This window comes from Aulonocara stuartgranti (genome assembly GCF_965226115.1).
Source record: "Aulonocara stuartgranti genome assembly, chromosome: 3".
Lineage (NCBI taxonomy): Eukaryota > Metazoa > Chordata > Actinopteri > Cichliformes > Cichlidae > Aulonocara > Aulonocara stuartgranti.
In genome coordinates this window covers 11285121-11299469 of record NC_138941.1, presented here as the reverse complement: position 1 = coordinate 11299469, position 14349 = coordinate 11285121, and the positions used below count along the sequence as shown (strand labels likewise).

At 40.0% G+C, this 14349-nt stretch overlaps 2 protein-coding genes across 4 annotated transcripts in view; both read left to right on the top strand.

The window, feature by feature from the left end:
- The window catches only part of LOC309697256 (uncharacterized protein), a gene marked incomplete at its 3' end in the record, with an annotated part of 102771 nt that overhangs the window by 51918 nt on the left and 36504 nt on the right, over positions 1–14349 (top strand). The window lies entirely within an intron of this gene.
- Positions 1–14349, top strand: part of LOC309702198 (protein NLRC3-like) — a 30694-nt gene that overhangs the window by 8300 nt on the left and 8045 nt on the right. For 2 of the 3 annotated variants that reach the window (XM_082526705.1, XM_082526706.1), the window contains exons 5-8: positions 509–713; positions 865–2662; positions 4578–4751; positions 10068–10241. In XM_082526705.1, the coding sequence (XP_082382831.1) occupies positions 509–713; positions 865–2662; positions 4578–4751; positions 10068–10241 (2351 nt within the window). Of the gene's footprint in view, positions 1–508; positions 714–864; positions 2663–4577; positions 4752–10067; positions 10242–10324; positions 10344–14349 lie in introns of those variants that run through there. The other variant, XM_082526707.1, reaches the window with a different exon arrangement.

Below are 14349 nucleotides of genomic sequence, written 5' to 3'. Positions count from 1 at the left end.
CGCCCTCAAACCAGCGTTCACATTTACTCAGGACCTTCTTGATGTGAAGTTCTTCTGCTTCGCTGGCTGCTGTGTCTGTGGGGATGGTGTTTGTTCTGTGTTGTAGTGTCCTGATGACGCCCAGTTTGTGCCCCAGTGGATGATGAGAGTCAAACCTTAAATACTGATCTGTATGTGTAAACAGAGTGAACCTTTAAGACCAGTTGTCTGTACGATCAACTCAGTCACCTGAAACATCTCCAAGTTTCTGGCTTTGATCATCAACCTGTTGGTAGTTCAGCTCTGAACACCAGTGAAATGTTTCTCCCACTGAAATCGCTGCATTCATATGAACAGAATCAACTTTTTGGGATCATGGAGTTGTGGAGAAAGTCTCAGTTAATCAGATAAAGTCAAACCTATAATTGGTGAAGAGTTCGCGGATGATATGCCCCTTGATGGTAAAGAAGTGGATGTTGTGTGGACTAAAGTTCAGAGTGGTGGGTCATTCATAAATATTCTGTTCCAGCTGCTGGAGGACAACATCATCACTTTTGTGAAGAACGAGCTGAAGAAGATCCAGAAGGCTCTGAATCCAAATAAGCCCCAGTGCTTGGAGTTTCAGAGGGAGGATGATGAGCAGAGGAGAAACAGCAGAGAGGCATTTGTGAAGATCACAGTGGACTTCCTGAGGAGAATGAAGCAGGAGGAGCTGGCTGACCGTCTGCAGAGACGTAAGAGGATTTATCTAAAGATTTAAGCTGCTGGATAAATGAGAGACTTGTGACACCAGTGTGTTCAGTCATTTCTCAGTGGGTCAGAAATTGTCATCAGCATTTTGTAAAATATGATTGTTAAAGTTGTATTTTTATTATTATTATTCAGAACTTCCAGCTGCAGTTTGTCATCGTAACCTTAAGTCTAAGCTGAAGAAGAAGTTCCAGTGTGTGTTTGAGGGCATCGCTAAAGCAGGAAACCCAACCCTCCTGAATCAGATCTACACAGAGCTCTACATCACAGAGGGAGGGACTGCAGAGGTCAATGATGAACATGAGGTCAGACAGATTGAAACAGCATCCAGGAAACCAGACAGACCAGAAACAACCATCAGACAAGAAGACATCTTTAAAGCCTCACCTGGAAGAGATGAACCAATCAGAACAGTGCTGACAAAGGGAGTGGCTGGCATTGGGAAAACAGTCTTAACACAGAAATACAGCCTGGACTGGGCTGAAGACAAAGCCAACCAGGACATCCAGTTCATATTTCCATTCACTTTCAGAGAGCTGAATGTACTGAAAGAGGAAAAGTTCAGCTTGGTGGAACTTGTTCATCGCTTCTTTACTGAAACCAAAGAAGCAGGAATCTGCAGCTTTGAAGACTTCCAGGTTGTGTTCATCTTTGATGGTCTGGATGAGTGTCGACTTCCTCTGGACTTCCACAAAACTACAATCCTAACTGACCCTAGAAAGTCCACCTCAGTGGATGTGCTGCTGATAAACCTCATCAGGGGGAAACTGCTTCCCTCTGCTCGCCTCTGGATAACCACACGACCTGCAGCAGCCAATCAGATCCCTCCTGACTGTGTTGGCATGGTGACAGAGGTCAGAGGGTTCACTGACCCACAGAAGGAGGAGTACTTCAGGAAGAGATTCAGAGATGAGGAGCAGGCCAGCAGGATCATCTCCCACATCAAGACATCACGAAGCCTCCACATCATGTGTCACATCCCAGTCTTCTGCTGGATCACTGCTACAGTTCTGGAGGATGTGCTGGAAACCAGAGAGGGAGGACAGCTGCCCAACACCCTGACTGAGATGTACATCCACTTCCTGGTGGTTCAGGCCAAAGTGAAGAAGGTCAAGTATGATGGAGGAGCTGAGACAGATCCACACTGGAGTCCTGAGAGCAGGAAGATGATGGAGTCTCTGGGAAAACTGGCTTTTGATCAGCTGCAGAAAGGAAACCTGATCTTCTATGAATCAGACCTGACAGAGTGTGGCATCGATATCAGAGCAGCCTCAGTGTACTCAGGAGTGTTCACACAGATCTTTAAAGAGGAGAGAGGACTGTACCAGGACAAGGTGTTCTGCTTCATCCATCTGAGTGTTCAGGAGTTTCTGGCTGCTCTTCATGTCCATCTGACCTTCATCAACTCTGGACTCAATCTGCTGGAACAACAACAAACAACATCCAAGAAGTCTGAAACAGGAGAATCTGCAAAGAAACACTTCTACCAGAGTGCTGTGAACAAGGCCTTACAGAGTCCAAATGGACACCTGGACTTGTTCCTCCGCTTCCTCCTGGGTCTTTCCCTGCAGACCAATCAGACTCTCCTACGAGCCCTGATGACACAGACAGGAAGTAGCTCACAGACCAATCAGGAAACAGTCCAGTACATCAAGGAGAAGCTCAGTAAGAATCTGTCTGCAGAGAAAAGCATCAATCTGATCCACTGTCTGAATGAACTGAATGATCGTTCTCTAGTGGAGGAGATCCAACAATACAGGACTTCAGGAAGTCTCTCCACAGGTAAACTGTCTCCTGCTCAGTGCTCAGCTCTGACCTTCATCTTACTGTCATCAGAAGAAGATCTGGATGAGTTTGACTTCAAGAAATACTCTGCTTCAGAGGAGGCTCTTCTGAGAATGCTGCCAGTGGTCAAAGCCTCCAACAAAGCTCTGTGAGTAAACATGTTGTCATCGCTTCATTGTTAAAATCATGGGAAATAAATCAGAAATGCTGAGTTCAAAGAGCACTGTAACATTTTTTTAAAATAGTAAATTAAATGATCATCAGTCACTCGGTAAATATATGGTAGTTTTAATGTTTCACTCCAGCATTTCTAAAACACACTTTGTTCTGTAACTCTTATCAAAGGACAATCCAGACCCAGCCTATAAGAACATGAGCTCTGATGCTTCAGCCCCTCTGACAGGTTTATTATCCTCAGCTTGTTCATTTGTCTCCAACTCCAGGAGTTTGGTTGTTTTATTCTAAAGCACAAACTTCACCTGCCAGACTTCACCTACATCTTTTTCTGATGTTCATAATTTAAGTTCAAGTTTGTATCTCACTTTCAGTGCACACCCTCCCTTTTTAAATATAAATCTCTGCTGTGCTGTCATGTTTTCATCCTGTATGGAGGGAGAAACTCTGTCTTCATTACTGAAATTGCCTCTAAGGTCGTGTTTCTTGTCAGTAACCATATGTAACTGTAAGGCTTCCATAACCAGTGTTATCACAGAATTACAGTGGGTTCACTCTGGGTCCTCTACAGTTTCTTCCCACTGTCCACAGACATGCAGTTAGGTTACCTGGTGATCTAAACTTCATGCAGGTGTGAGTGAGAGTGGTTGTCTGTCCCTCTGTGGGCTTAGTGGAAGAGACTGGATGGATCTCTGCTTTGTCTTTGATATATGCTGACAGCAAACATTCTCCATGAAGTCTGCATTTCAGCTCATCTCCTTTATACACACCTTTAACAGGAAGAGTTTTATACAGCTAGTGTTTAAAATCAAGTGTTATTCACAATACACAGGTAATGAGCATGATTATTGAATTACTAAAATTTTCTAAAATAATTGTTTTAGTTAATATTGTATGACAGTGTACACAGAATTATTAGCTCAGTAGGCAGAGTGGTCGCCCCATGATCATAAGGTCAGGGGTCGAATCCACCGAATAGTTACCTTGTGGTACCCCTGAGCAAGGTACCATCAAGGTACCAATCATGTGCACTGGACTGGTAGCACTCATAGTCTCATAGGTTTAAATAAATTAAAAAAAAAAGGGTTCAACATATAAACAAATTTAATTTGATCACATATATTGTTTTTTTTTTTTTCCTTTCTCTCACAGACTGAGCAGCTGTAACGTCTCAGAGAAAGGCTGTGAAAATTTGTTGTCAGTGGTCAGCTCCCAGTCCTGTAGTCTGAGAGAGCTGGACCTGAGTACCAACAGCCTGAAGGCTTCAGCAGTAAAGCTTCTGTCTGCTGCAGTGGAGAGTCCACATGCCAAACTGAATGTTCTGAGGTCAGATCAATTTGTATTATGTTTAGTTCTGTTTGTTTATGTGTTTGATGTTTGTTTTTGTTTATGTCTTTATCCAGTTATCCTTGTTTCATAGCATTTTTATTCATTTCAAAGTTAAACAGAAGTTTTACTAACCTGCTCAGCACAAGACAATAAGCTATTGCACCTTGATTACACTTTAACAACAATCTTTATTCATGTTTTTATCTTCAGACTTAACATCTGTGAACTCTCAGAGGAAAACTGTGAAGCTCTGTCCTCAGTTCTCAGCTCGCAGTCCTCTAGTCTGACAGAGCTGGACCTGAGTATCAGAAAGCTGCAGGATTCAGGAGTGAAGCTTCTGTCTGCTGGACTACAACGTTTAAACTGTAAACTGAATACTCTGAGGTCAGATCAGAAAACATTTAGTTTTTAGAATTATTAATTAAAGTTCATACATATGATGTTGTATCTTAGTATGTTTATGTTTCCTTTAAAAATAGAAAGTCAACATTTAATGTTGTGAAATGTATTAACAAACTCTACATGAGTACTTGTTTTATAGATTGTCTTTTATTTTTCAGACTGAGTAGCTGTAACCTGTCAGAGAGAAGCTGTGAAGCTCTGTCCTCAGTCCTCAGCTCCCAGTCCTCCAGTCTGAGAGAGCTGGACCTGAGTAACTCTGACCTGCAGGATTCAGGAGTGAAGCTTCTGTCCGCTGGACTAAAGAGTTCACAGTGTGCAGTGGAAACTCTCAGGTCAGGATTCAAACTTTTCCACAGATGATCATTTGAAATGTGATTTATATTATTGTATAAACAGGTAACTTTTACAGCTGTCAAGTGAACTTTTATTTACATTTGAGTGGATAATTGGACTCTGAATTACTAAAAGTTGTTATAGTCATGTCTCTGTTTATTTAAAAAAATACTTCATGCACTGCCTAATTTAAAGATTTAGGCTCCTTTGGGCCCATAATATATATATTTGATTTCTTTGTGAATGAAATTAGGAGGATATTGGCGACTGCTGATTGGCTCGCTGTTTGTTTTTTATTCACAGTACTTAATTTTAAAGGCTGATTTCTCAAAATGAGATGTTTATCTTTTCTTCTACAACACGTGGAGCCACCAAATCTTCTTGCTTGATTTATTCATTACAGTTTGATTTAAAGAATATTAGACTCGTAACATAATAAATATATTTATTTCACTTCTTCTTGAGAGAAAGAAAGGGATGACTGGGTGAGCTCCAGTGGTTCATCCCAGCAGAGAGAGCGGCACACTGGGCTGCAAATGATCACAGTAGTAATGGCCATAGTTTGATAAAACAGGCAGTCTTACCCTGTAGATAATACAGGGTTCTGGTGCCGATGTGGGGGAGGGGAGTCGCCCGGTACTAACTACATACTACTAACTACCTCATCCAGATGTCTTCCCTACTAAACCTGATAAGAAGTAACTGCAGTAGCCTTATAGGTCAAATCAGTTTCACCTGTTAAAGTTAGCTCCACTATTAATTAGGGGTGGGGGAAAAAATCGATACTGTGTAGTATCGTGATATTTTGTTTGCTAATAATGTATCGATACAGGGACAGCAGAAATCGATATTTTGTTACAAACAATTTTTTCTCTGAAGTCAACATGCTCTGGAGTCAGAGCATGTTGACTTCAGAGCATGTTGATCCTTTTTCTGAGCAACAATCCTGACATTCCTTCACTGTCCAAATGTGTTTAACTTTTTTTTTGGCAGCAATAAACATGACAGTTTACTTATTTTAATTTAAGACATGTTTAATTTTAATTAAGTTTGAAACTTTTTTATTTCATGTAAAATTATATATTTTTTTAAATTTACTTTCAAATTCTTCAGTTGCTGAAGGGGCTGCATAGTTTTCATAAATTGCATAGTTCAGAATAGCTATAATTGTACCAGATGGTTGCATTCAGTTAAGTTGGACTAGACTGTAATACAAACCGTTCAGTTTGTCAACAATAAAACTGACTGAAATGAGAGAAAGACTGAGTGTGAGACTTTGATATTAGATAAAATGAATATTGATAAAGTTTACCTTTATGTGCAGAATTTAAATATCGCAAAATATTTTAAAAAATCGCAATAATATCGTATCGTGCGTTAAGTATTGTGATAATATCGTATCGCGAGTTGTATGGTGATTCCCACCTCTACTATTAATGGTGTCACTTGTTATTTCTGGGATGAGTTTAGTAGCCTGAACAGCTGCTTAAAGGAAAGTAATTAAATAATAAAAATAACCTAAGTCCGGGGGAACCTGCAAGAGCTGTTTGCACAAAGAATAATGCTCAGACTTTGAGGTTTTATCGTTTTACACAAGGTTTAAAAATGAATGTCCACAATTGAATTGCAGAAATTGTTATTGAGCTAATACTGATGTAGTTGTTATCTTTGGTAAGGAGAGGTTGGAGGAAGGATGAGCACAGTCAGGCCTAAAGATGCTCTTAATAATAATAATGGATTGCATTTATATAGCGCTTTTCGAGACCCTCAAAGACCCTTTACAATCCCACTACAGGGAGTGCAGAATTATTAGGCAAGTTGTATTTTTGAGGAATAATTTTATTATTGAACAACAACCATGTTCTCAATGAACCCAAAAAACTCATTAATATCAAAGCTGAATGTTTTTGGAAGTAGTTTTTAGTTTGTTTTTAGTTTTAGCTATTTTAGGGGGATATCTGTGTGTGCAGGTGACTATTACTGTGCAGAATTATTAGGCAACTTAACAAAAAACAAATATATACCCATTTCATTTATTTATTTTTACCAGTGACACCAATATAACATCTCCACATTCACAAATATACATTTCTGACATTCAAAAACAAAACAAAAACAAATCAGCGACCAATATAGCCACCTTTCTTTGCAAGGACACTCAAAAGCCTGCCATCCATGGATTCTGTCAGTGTTTTGATCTGTTCACCATCAACATTGCATGCAGCAGCAACCACAGCCTCCCAGACACTGTTCAGAGAGGTGTACTGTTTTCCCTCCTTGTAAATCTCACATTTGATGATGGACCACAGGTTCTCAATGGGGTTCAGATCAGGTGAACAAGGAGGCCATGTCATTAGTTTTTCTTCTTTTATACCCTTTCTTGCCAGCCACGCTGTGGAGTACTTGGACGCGTGTGATGGAGCATTGTCCTGCATGAAAATCATGTTTTTCTTGAAGGATGCAGACTTCTTCCTGTACCACTGCTTGAAGAAGGTGTCTTCCAGAAACTGGCAGTAGGACTGGGAGTTGAGCTTGACTCCATCCTCAACCCGAAAAGGCCCCACAAGCTCATCTTTGATGATACCAGCCCAAACCAGTACTCCACCTCCACCTTGCTGGCGTCTGAGTCGGACTGGAGCTCTCTGCCCTTTACCAATCCAGCCACGGGCCCATCCATCTGGCCCATCAAGACTCACTCTCATTTCATCAGTCCATAAAACCTTAGAAAAACCAGTCTTGAGATATTTCTTGGCCCAGTCTTGACGTTTCAGCTTGTGTGTCTTGTTCAGTGGTGGTCGTCTTTCAGCCTTTCTTACCTTGGCCATGTCTCTGAGTATTGCACACCTTGTGCTCTTGGGCACTCCAGTGATGTTGCAGCTCCAAAATATGGCCAAACTGGTGGCAAGTGGCATCTTGGCAGCTGCACGCTTGACTTTTCTCAGTTCATGGGCAGTTATTTTGCGCCTTGGTTTTTCCACATGCTTCTTGAGACCCTGTTGACTATTTTGAATGAAACGCTTGATTGTTCGATGATCACGCTTCAGAAGCTTTGCAATTTTGAGACTGCTGCATCCCTCTGCAAGATATCTCACTGTTTTTGACTTTTCTGAGCCTGTCAAGTCCTTCTTTTGACCCATTTTGCCAAAGGAAAGGACGTTACCTAATAATTATGCACACCTGATATAGGGTGTTGATGTCATTAGACCACACCCCTTCTCATTACAGAGATGCACATCACCTAATATGCTTAATTGGTAGTAGGCTTTCGAGCCTATACAGCTTGGAGTAAGACAACATGCATGAAGAGGATGATGTGGACAAAATACTCATTTGCCTAATAATTCTGCACTCCCTGTATTCATTCACTCTCACATTCACACACTGGTGGAGGTAAGCTACAGTTGTAGTGGTAGGTTAGGTTTTGCCCAAGGACAAAATGACCAAGACAGAGAGAGCTGGCTCATCAGACAGACAAGCTCATCTTGTAACCTACTGGTTCGCTGGTCAGCACACCAGCTGACTAGCGAACCGGCTAACTAGCACACCAGCTAACTAGCACACCGGCTAAATAGCAAATCAGCTAACTAGCAGACCAGCTAACGGCAGCCACAAGCTGAAGGACGATTAAATGTAGTGGAGATATCAGAGATGACACTGGTGTGTCCGATTCACTCTTTAGCACTCTGGTCACTCCGGTGTGTCAGCCAGAACACCACTGAAGGCCAAATGATCCCAGCATGTGGAATAAAGAGCTTAAGGTTTGGTTTGAGACACTTTATTCTTTCACTGATTGATTCTTGCGGCTGTGATCATGTGTGTGGTTTCTTACAAAAAGGAAGTACACAATACAAATACATGACAAATAAGATGAATAGATAAGTTACATATCCAGTTATATGTACGTACATCAGTATAGCTAATATAGCCATATATAAGGACAAAGATCACAGTACTATAATGCAGTAATGTTAAACACAAAGGTGTATATCTACATAAATCTGTCCTATCAGTGATCAGGGTACTGTAGTATACTTCCACTACATAAACTATAGAAACTAAACGACATTAGTGTGACTTTAAGTTACCATCAGTACAGACGAACTGATGGTAGTTGTACAAAATAAAGGCATTGCAATTATTGTGAAGGGCTTCCGGTTAAACTAAGATCAGCTGATTACCTCATAACAAATTGTTTGCTATAGAACGCAGCTCCCACTCTTCATTAATATCATGTACTGTAACTCCCAAGTAACCATGGTTACCCAGCCACGCCCAGTAGTCTCCAGAGAGACCAACAGCTGGTGCACGTTGTAACGCCGTGGCTTTCGTAGTCTCTCCTTTTTCTACAGCTCATGTGTTCTTCTTGTGATGGTGCGTCTTGAGGGAGGCTCATACATGCCGTCATTTGTTGATCCTAAGAACGTTCCTCAGACCGACTTCTTCAACAACACTAATCAGCCTGCAGTTTGTAGCTACTCACTTCACTGTGGCGTCTGTTAGCTTGTCTTTCTTTGGTTTTATCCTGACTCCTCCCACAAGCTGATCCTACGTAGTCTGCCCAAGCCTCCCACCTCTGTTTGTTTGGGTGGTTTGTTTGCTGCCATCAACAGCGTGTAATGCATTTAAGTGATACTTCAGACATGAAGTACTGCGACAATAAAAAACTCAATTTTGCTTAAAAATAACTTTAGTTGTATCAACACTGCCCTCTGGAATAATTAGACTTTGGTGACAAACTGATGTGATCTCCATGTTTCCTTTGTTGGACTGTGGGCGAGTGTCAGAACTGAATGTACTGAGTAACATGTGGAGTTTAAATATGTGTCAGTTCCAGTTTTAGAGCTCTAAAGTGCAGCTATCATGTTAGGAATATGTTAGGAATAGACAGGAACACTGAGCACACTGAGGTCAAATCTTTATTTATCCAGTTCATCTGTAGGCTGAGCTCAGTCCATCCATTTAGTGAAATGATGTTTAAAGGTCTCCTTGTTCTGTGAGTGTGCACAGATCCTGAAGCAGAAAGCCTGGGTTAACAGAGAAATGATCATCACTGTGATGATGCTCACCATCTCTGACTGGGATTTGAGGTTTTGTCAAAGCAGCAAAGAAAGCCTGGCTATGTTGGACTGGGTGTGGAAGCAGCTCCCAGTTTGAGTTCAGGAGACAGACACCCTCTCTACTTTGACGATCAGCTTCAAACTTTCCTTTTTGATAAAACTTATAGTTAGAGCTGGATCAGGTGACCCTGAACCATCACTTAGTTATGCTGCTATAGAGATGGATAACAGATGGATTGTTGTTTTGTGTGTCTGCAGTCTGTCAGGCTGTCTGATCACAGAGGAAGGCTGTACTTCTCTGGCCTCAGCTCTGACCTCCAACCCCTCCCATCTGAGAGAGCTGGACCTGAGCTACAATCATCCAGGTCTCTCAGGAATGAAGCTTATGTCGGCTGGACTGAAGGATCCAGGCTGGAGACTGGACACTCTCAGGTATGGAGAGAATGTCTGATATAGGAGGAAGAGCTGGAATCATTTCCTGTGTCTTTCACTCACTTCCTGTTTGTTTCCTGCAGATGAGACATGAACAATCACACATGCAGGAATATTTTCAGGGACAGACACACTAGTCTAGCTGGATAGTACATGGATATTTATGTAGGGGGTCTTCAAGGAGTCTGTTTGCAGGAACATTAATGATAACTGATAAGTCATGTTGAGAGTTTCATTAAAAGTAGACTTACAGTTAGGTAATATTTGGACAGAGACAACATTTTGTAACTTTAGATACAAGTATCAGCCATGTGTGTGTTTCCCATGCTGTATGTCCACAGTCACAGTGACACTGACAGAAGGATGAAACAAGGCTGTGAATCATTTCAGTCTGTGTGTGTGACAAAGAGGCAGACAGGAGCAGCTAACATTTGGAAATGGAAGCTTACTGGAAACACTACATTCACGGCTGAATTCACAATAGATTTGTTCTCAAGTGCACATTTAGCAGCTAATGCTAATACTGTTTTCCCTTTGCTTTCTACAGCAGCTATTGCTAAGTAGGCCACTTTGCTCCGCTAAGGAAAGGATTTGTGTGACCATGATGGAGACTCTGATAAGCTAATGCTGCTAAGCTAATGCTGTTTATGGGCCCTGTTAGAATCAATATTTCATTCTCATTCTGTTGTTTGAGAACAATATTAACGTTTCACATCATTATAACACAAGAGAAAAGGGTATTGGCATTAGCTACTAGTGCTTATTCACCTCAAATTACCTTTAGCTGCTAATGGCAGCCTACTTAGCATTAACTCCTCACTAATATAATGCTAATTTACATCAAATTAGCATTAACTGCTCATATTGTTATAAGGAAAGAGAAAACGGTATTAGCATTTGCTGCTAATAATTATTCACCCCTAATTAGAATAAGCCGCTAAAAGCAGCCAACTTAGCATTAATTCCTCACTTTGTTGTTACCCAACGGAAAAGAGTATTAGTATTAGCTACTATCATTTTTAATAAGTAAGAGAAAACAGTATTAGCAGTAGCGCATAATGCTAATTCACGTCAACGTAGTATTAGTTAATAATGGCAGCCTACTTAGCATTAACTGCTCACTAATATAATGCTAATTCGCATCAAATTAGCATTAGCTGCTCAAGTTGTTATAAGGAAAAAGAGAAAACGGTATTAGTATTAGCTGCTAATAATTATTCACCCCTAATTAGAGTTAGCCCCTAATGGCAGTCTACTTAGCATTAACTCCTGACATTGTTATAATGCAGGGGAAAAGAGTTACCATTATCGGATAATGCTAATTCTCATCAAATTAGCATTAGTTAATAACGGTAGACTTCATATCATTAGCTGCTGTCATTCTTACAAAGCAAACAGTATGAGCATTAGCTGTTAATCCTTTTTCATCTAAAATTAGAATTAGCCACTAATGGCGTATTGTTAAAAAGTAAGAAAAAACATTGTTAGCATAAGCGGATAATGCTAATTCATCTCAAATTAGTATTAGCTAATAATGGCACCTGCTTAGCATTAGCTGGTCACATTGTTATAAGGCAAGAAAATATGGTATTAGCATTAGCTGCCAATTTCTATTTACCTAAAATTAGCATTAGCCACTAATGGTAGCCTATAGCAAAAACTTCTTAATGCTAAATGAAGTTAATTAATGCTAAGTAGGTTTAACTGAAATTAAAGTAGTGTTAGCATTAGCTGCTGATATTGTTAAAAGGTAAGATAAAACATTGCTAGCAGCAGCGGATAATGCTAACACACATAATAATTAGCATTACCTAATAATGGCAGCCTTCTTAGCATTAGCTGCTCATATTGTTATAATGCAAGGGAAAAGAGTTGGCAAAAACAGTGTTAGCATTAGTGGATAATGCTAATTCACCTAAATTAGCATTAGCTAATAATGGCTATGTACTTAGCATTACCTACTAATATTGATATAAAGCAAGAAAATATGGTATTAGCATTAGCTTCTAATGCTTTCTCATCTAAAATTAGAATTAGCCACTAATGGCATCCTATTTAGCATTAACTCTTCACATCGCAAGGGAAAAATTAGAATTCAATTAAAAAAAAAGTGTTCACATTAGCTACTTGTATTGTTAAAAAGTAAGAAAAAACATTGTTAGCATAAGGGGATAATGCTAATTCACCTCAAATTAGTATTAGCTAATAACGGCAACCTACATAGCATTAGCTGGTCACATTGTTATAAAGCAAGAAAATATGGTATTAGCATTATCTGCCAATTCCTATTCACCTAAAATTAGCATTACCTGCTAATGGCAGTCTACTTAGCATTAACTCCTCACTAATGTGATGCTAATTCACATTAAATTAGCTTTAGCATTAGCTGCTAGCATCAGCCTACCTAGCACTAGCTGCTCACATTGTTAAAAGGGAAGAGAATACGATATTAACATTAGCTGGTAATATTTATTCACCCCTAATTAGAATTAGCCACTAATGGCAGCATACTTAGCGTTAACTCCTCACATCGTTGTAATGCAAATGAGGCTAACTTGCATTAAATTAGACTGCTGTTATTAGCTAATGCTATTTAGCAGTAGCTGCTCACATTGTTATAAAGCAAAGGAAAACGATATGAGCATTAGGTTCTAATGCGTATTTGCCTTAAATTAGACGTAGGTGCTAATGGCAGCCTACTTAGCATTAGCAGCTCAGATGTTATAATGCTAGGAAAAAGAGTGTTAGCATTAGCCGTTCACATTGTTATAAAGTTAAGGGAAATAGTGTTAGCATTAGCTACTCACATTTTTAAAAAAAGTAAGTGTTAGCATTAGTGCATAATGCTAATTCATGTCAAATTAGCATTAGTTAATAACGGCAGCCTATTTAGCATTAGCAGATAATGTTGACCTTGGCCCACTGGAAAAGTTAAGAACTAAAGATTTAGGAGTGTTTCTCGATAGCTCTTTCTCGTTTGAGAAACAAATGAATTCTGTTATTAAAACCAGCTGTAAGGTTTATATTGTTGATTGTCATTTATGCTTAGAAATATTTACTCATATATGCTTAGAGTTGTATAATCGATTGCATGATGATAGAGGTTTGATCCTTAGTAGTCTGTAAAGACTCTGTGTGCCTTCCACAGTGCTCTGGCATGCACACACCACTTGGGGCCATGAGAGAGGTCGTACCCTCTCTTACTGATTTATGGTGTAGGACAGGGGTCTCAAACTCAATTTAGCTGGGGGCCGCTGCAGGCAGAGTCTGGGTGAGGCTGGGCCGCATTAGGTTTTCCACAAGAAAGGCATGGTTAAAAAATTCCAATCTTCTCAAATCTCTTTATTTTTATTTTTTAACACAAAATATGAAAAATAAATAAACAAATTAAGAATGAATAAGAAAATAAATCAATCTGTAATACATAAATAAAATAATAATAAGATATTTTTAGTCAGTGAACTTGTGTGTATCTTTCAGTCTTCTATATCTGCTGTATTTAGATTGAAATGTCTGTATTAACAGTTCTATAACCTTCTTCTGAACATGAATGGAACACTGTAGAAAATGAACTGTTCTTCTGAACATGGCTTCTCTTGCCTACTCCTTGCTGCTAGAGACCTGGCAGCGTTTCCTCTCGCATAGCCGAGCCAGATTTGGCCTGAGGGAGGAAGCAGTTGCGACCCTCAGTATGTCTTGAAGATGATCATCCGTAAGTCTGGACCTGTACTTGGACTTATTGAAGTTCAAAGTGGAGAAGAGCTTTTGGCACAAGTATGTGCTACCAAAAAGGCACATGGTCCGCTTGAACATTCGGGAAAGCCGAGGGAAACTAGGGCTCAAGTCTCTCAAAAATTGTCCAAGCTTGTCTGCTTTTCCACTCACCTCCCTGAACTTTGCTTTGAGTTCAGAGTTGCACTGCAGCTCAATGAGCTCCATTTGAAGCACAGAAGGGGCATCTTGCACATCAAAGGAGAAGGGGTCCGCAAAAATGTGAAAGGTGGCTCTGTGTGTCTTGAAGTCAGCAAATCTGTGATCAAATTCCTCCTGTAGCCTCAAAATGACATCAACATACTCGTCAGCACTGAATGGTGTGCCTGCATCCACG